General features: G+C 45.5%; 2 protein-coding genes across 2 annotated transcripts in view; both read right to left on the bottom strand.

Annotated features, from left to right (window-relative positions):
* kcnh2b (potassium voltage-gated channel, subfamily H (eag-related), member 2b) overlaps nt 1-1,279 on the bottom strand; it is a 217,120-nt gene extending 215,841 nt beyond the window's left edge. Inside the window, exon 1 of the mRNA XM_062521967.1 lies at nt 1,204-1,279. Coding sequence (XP_062377951.1) covers nt 1,204-1,279 — 76 coding nt within the window. The remainder of the gene's footprint in view (nt 1-1,203) is intronic.
* Nucleotides 1,280-3,200: 1,921 nt separating this feature from the next.
* sspo (SCO-spondin) overlaps nt 3,201-5,000 on the bottom strand; it is a 98,845-nt gene continuing 97,045 nt past the window's right edge. Inside the window, exon 109 of the mRNA XM_062521966.1 lies at nt 3,201-3,526. Within this exon, the coding sequence (XP_062377950.1) occupies nt 3,504-3,526 (23 nt within the window). The 3' untranslated portion in view covers nt 3,201-3,503. The remainder of the gene's footprint in view (nt 3,527-5,000) is intronic.

Here is a 5,000-nt window from a genome sequence, read left to right as displayed (position 1 = left end):
CCACCACAACATGGCCTTATCTGCGTAACGTGGGTGAGATATAGCATCGCTGAAATGGAGCACACAGCTGAGGTGTTAATGTGAATGTGTTTTTAGAGTGGCAGAGTAAACGAGAGACTTAGATCGCATCACCCTGAGCCTTATCTCTACATCAATCAAACGTTTTCTAAGCTGTGCGTTTGGGAAATTGTGTAAGACCATATGAATGAGTAACTCCTTAAAGGAATGTCTCCGAGATCCTATTTCGTTTGTTGTCTTTGACAGAATTTGAATTGGAAAACCTAGAACGCAGTACAATAAAGATAATAGGCTTTGAAAGTCATCAATGAACCTCCACACAGTGACAGAATCACTCTGCTTGACGGAGGGGACTATTACAACGACGAACAGGTAGCCAAAAGTGCTGATGAGACGGTTTTGAATTGCCGGTTTGGAACCGTTTCTGCATCGAATTAGAAACAACAGTAGGATGTATTACAGACTAAACAAAGTTGTTTAGCTAGACAGCATAAATAATTGAACTTAATGGCTATGATGAGCAAACAACAGACAGTTTAAATACAGACTATTTATAAACACAATATGCGGACATTAACTCTGATGGAAATCTGCAAATCCACTGAGAAACTTTGTCATTCTAATTATGCAATTTCTCATCTTTAATTGTGTGCGTAAAACACGCCAAGGCTAAAGAGAACCGATCAAAAATAGTATTTTCCCTCTCAATTTATCTCTCAAGTGTTAATTAAATTGGAAATGAACAAAGAAATCCTCATGGGTAAATAGCCTGAGCTATTTGATGCTATGCATATAGAAGAACTGACAGCTGCATTATTAAACAAGTGTATTTTGTGTATAGGCAAATGGTAACAACAAGGAAAGATTTATTTTCTTTGAAACAAGACGAGTAATTGTTAATACTGTCATCAAAACTTATATGACTAATAATAACAATAATAATATGAACGCTATTATTATTATTATTATTATTATTATCATTATTTAATGGTATTACCTATTTGCATGTTAAACTTTTGAAATACTGTTGTACATTCAAAAAAAAAAGAAGAAGAAAATATATGTCTGATCAGTGTGTGTTACTGTGTGTGCGCGCGCACAATGCATATTTTCTGAAATTACTAAAATTAGAAGAACGGGACAGAACAAGAACAGGATGCAAAATAAATCGTCCAATAATCTTACTGTGACTCTCGAATTTCCTGATGATGGTATCGAGGAAGGTGTTCTGCGGCGCCACGTGTCCCCGTCGGACCGGCATCCTTGCATTCGCCCTCCGGACTTTTCTGACTTTCTGGAGCCAAAGCTAACCTTTACGCGCGGAGCCACTTGGCCACGGTCACTGCGTCCTCGGTACGAGGGGCTGTACGCTGTAATCCACAAGCGATACACAGTCTTGAGAACTTCATCAGACACCGACAGGGTAGCTTTTAAAAGGGAAAAAAAATAGGAGAGCAGCTTTGGGAAAACGAGCCGCCACTTATCCCCACCACAGTTTCCAGTTTCCAAGGGTTAACGGTGTGTGGGGTTTTGTTTACGTCCGTCTCTGGACTGTCAAAAATGATATCCGTTCCTCTGTTTACAGAATGATGACGCGCTTGGTTACTCGGTGGCATTTGCGAGGGAAAACTCCGGGGATGAAGACTCGAACGCCCAACCGAGGAACCTTTGGCTCTGCCACAGTTGCGTCTTTTTTGCTTCCCTTTGTCCCTGCAACGTTTTCTTGAAGCAAACCTCTTTGTTAGGATTAGCCAATAAAAATATGGAAATGAGGCGTGAGTTTGACTGGGAAAGATGCAGCCATGTAAGAGTCGTGCTTCTCACCCGAGGTCTCAACGCAGATGATCTCAGTTCACCGGTGGCGACGGCTGCACCTCCTTAACCCTTTCATCGGCGGAATAGCCAGAATCACCAAAAACACAATGAAGACAAAAGAGCTTCGTCAGCACCTACCAACACCCTCTGTAACTTTATAATTTTATACCAGAGATGTATTGCACAGATCCTAGGTCTACGTGTCACCAAACTACGAGCGTCTAACCACACTGATACTGTGTGTGCTAAACAAATACAATTGAAATGGGTGCGGTGAACAGACGGACCACTGACAGGTGTGTGTTTATAATTTGAATTTTCAGGTATCCTGCCCTCTGCTAACACTATGTGCCAGTGCACTATTGAAACATTTTGGTTTAGGATAAACAAGCAACTCTCACATCACCATGCGAAATAGAACATAAACGTGTCACTCGAAAACAAACTAAATTTCATTATTTGTTTATTTTTTTCTTTCACAAAAACATGCGTCAACTCACCTGTCTGGGCTAAGTGTGATATTTCTTGTTGTTTTGTGTACAGAGCGCTTGCTTTGTTTATTTTTTTAGGGGGTTACCTTCAGTCGTGCAGTGTATGAGGTCCTCAGACTGCTTGATACGTCATCGTCTAAACGCAAGCTGAGTGTGCGGGGTTCCCCTACCGTCACTGGAAGACAGACACAAAGACTACCAGCATGGACGCGTTCATACCATATAACAGCTCTGACTGTTTTTACACACGCCGATCAGAACTGCCAATTTTCACCCAGCTCATCCTCGGATGCTAGCACGCTGGACACGGTGAGCTTTGTTCGGGTGATAAAAGGCTTGTTGTCTCTGGACACTTCGGAGAGCCAAGGGTGATGATCCTGAAGCTTCCACGTGGGGGCGCGCTGAGCAATCTCCCGGCCGTCACGCCACTCCCTTATTTAGTCAGGAGAGCTTCAGCGCGAGCACAACACTCGCGGCAGTCCAGGCGGCATCCTCTGTGAAATCTTCCAGCCTGCCTCCCTGGTGACCCCCCCCCCCCCCTCCCACACATACACACACCACCATCTCCCCTCTGTGTCTCTGTACTGACATAAAGTAGGCCCGTATGAATGGAGGAGGCACATCTTCCTTCTGTATACAGATATCACGGAAAGTTATTTCACATGCTGTGCCATTTCATAAATCAAGCATGTCCGTGTTGAACTTCTATTTTTTTTCTATCTATGGCCTTGTACTGTTACCCAACAACTTACTCCCTTCAGTCATTATGCTGTGTGCAAGCAAAGTGTTTAGCACTGTATCAACTGTCAAATAGAGGTATCAAGCACACAATCGGTGTTTCAAAGGATGTGGTTTATTGTTGTTGACAGTGGAGTGATTGTTTTAAGTAGCAAGACACAGAGCAATCATATAAAACATCAGCAGTATAAAAAAAGAGTTATATAAAACAGATATAAAATAGTTCTTCACAACTGTAGTACAACACAGTTATACAGGTGGCCATGGCAGCATGGCAGCATGATGCTATTGGGTATAATAATGTCAGAGTTTCAGAAGGCACTCTAGGAAAAAGAAATCAGTCATATAATGACTCCGGGCTAGAAAAAGCACACTCGACAGAGATGCGAGCACAACATCGGACATCAGGGCTGCCGCTGTCTCCTCCACACACACTTCTCCTCAGCGCTTCGACAGATCCCCTCCTGCCACAAAGAAAAACAACACATGAGTGAGTGCCGTGCTCCATCCATGCAGACCCACACGAGCACAAGACTGCACTTAAACGAGTCTGTGCAGCTGTGCTCTGACCGTGCTGTCACGTACGTCGGCAACCCATTTGTTGTGGTAGTTCTGTGGGGCATTTTAGACTTCCTAGAGACAGGGTGGTGTAGACAGGAAATGAATGGGAGAGTGATTGGGAATTGGTTTAAAAGAAATGCCTACCAGAAATGCTCTAAGCCGTTATATATTCATGTCCGTCAGAGAACCTGAGAACTGAAAAACCTGTTGGGGGTAGGATCTAGGATGGTCACCACAGATCAGGCTCATGCTCGGGCCATACTCTTAGGAAAAAAGGTATAAGGGGGCAGCCGTGGTGTACTGGTTAGCGCATCGGGCTTGTAACCTGAGGGTTGCCGGTTCGATCCCCGACAAGTCCACCATGGCTGAAGTGCCCTTGAGCAAGGCACCTAACCCCTCACTGCTCCCCGAGCGCCGCTGATTGGGCAGGCAGCTCACTGCTCTGGGTTGTGTGATTCACCTCACTGTGTGTTCACTGTGTGCTGTGTGTTCACTAATTCGGTTAAATTGGGTTAAATGCAGAGAACTGAATTTCCCTCATGGGATCAAAAAATTATATATTCTATTCTATTCTATTCTATATAGATATGGTATGCTAGGTATGCAACATGTATATAGAACCAGAGGGCATGCTTCATATACTCCAGGCACCCCAACATGGTTTGAAGAGCTCATCAAAGGAACCCCTAAGGGTTCTTTAAAGCCTGGTTCTAAATAGCACCCCAAGCACCCTTTAAGGGTGTAGGTATGGTATGGAACGTATAGTAGGGGATGCTATTACCACCAATGCAAACCTAATGCATTTACTATTCAGCCTTTCCACCTGACTGCCTATGCAATAGCATACAAGACACTCAAACACTGCACACGGTATTCCCAAATGAACCATTCCGAGAATTCATTCAGTCCCATGCACACCGCCGCTGTGTGCCACAGAGACGCACTGGCTAGATGCACTAAACGACACTCTCCATGCAGAGCAAGCGCACGGCAAACGGGGCTCTGGCCGTCAACGCACATCCGTCAAGCGACAGCGAGCGCAACGCGGGCCGACGGCACGGGGCCGGGCCCTCCAATACATGTCGGGGTGTGTATTCAATTAGCTAATGCAATCAGCCATGTTGACGAATGTCCGTGTGTGTAATTGGAGCGAGGGGAGGAACCTGATGAGATTACCCCCGTCGGGGAGGCACGTGGTGCGGTGTGGTGTGGTGTGGTGTGGTGTGGTGGTGATGGGGGGGGGGTGGAGGGGGGAGGCCGTTTACACGGGCGGGGAGCGCAGCAGGCAGCAGCCAATCATCACCAGAGGCAGCGATGGGCCAAGCGGCTGATGTCATTTCCTGGAAGAGCGCGGGGCGGCTGATGATGAATACGGGC

Source organism: Sardina pilchardus, chromosome 19 (assembly GCF_963854185.1).
Source record: "Sardina pilchardus chromosome 19, fSarPil1.1, whole genome shotgun sequence".
Classification (NCBI taxonomy): domain Eukaryota; kingdom Metazoa; phylum Chordata; class Actinopteri; order Clupeiformes; family Clupeidae; genus Sardina; species Sardina pilchardus.
This window is presented reverse-complemented; position numbering and strand designations above follow the sequence as displayed.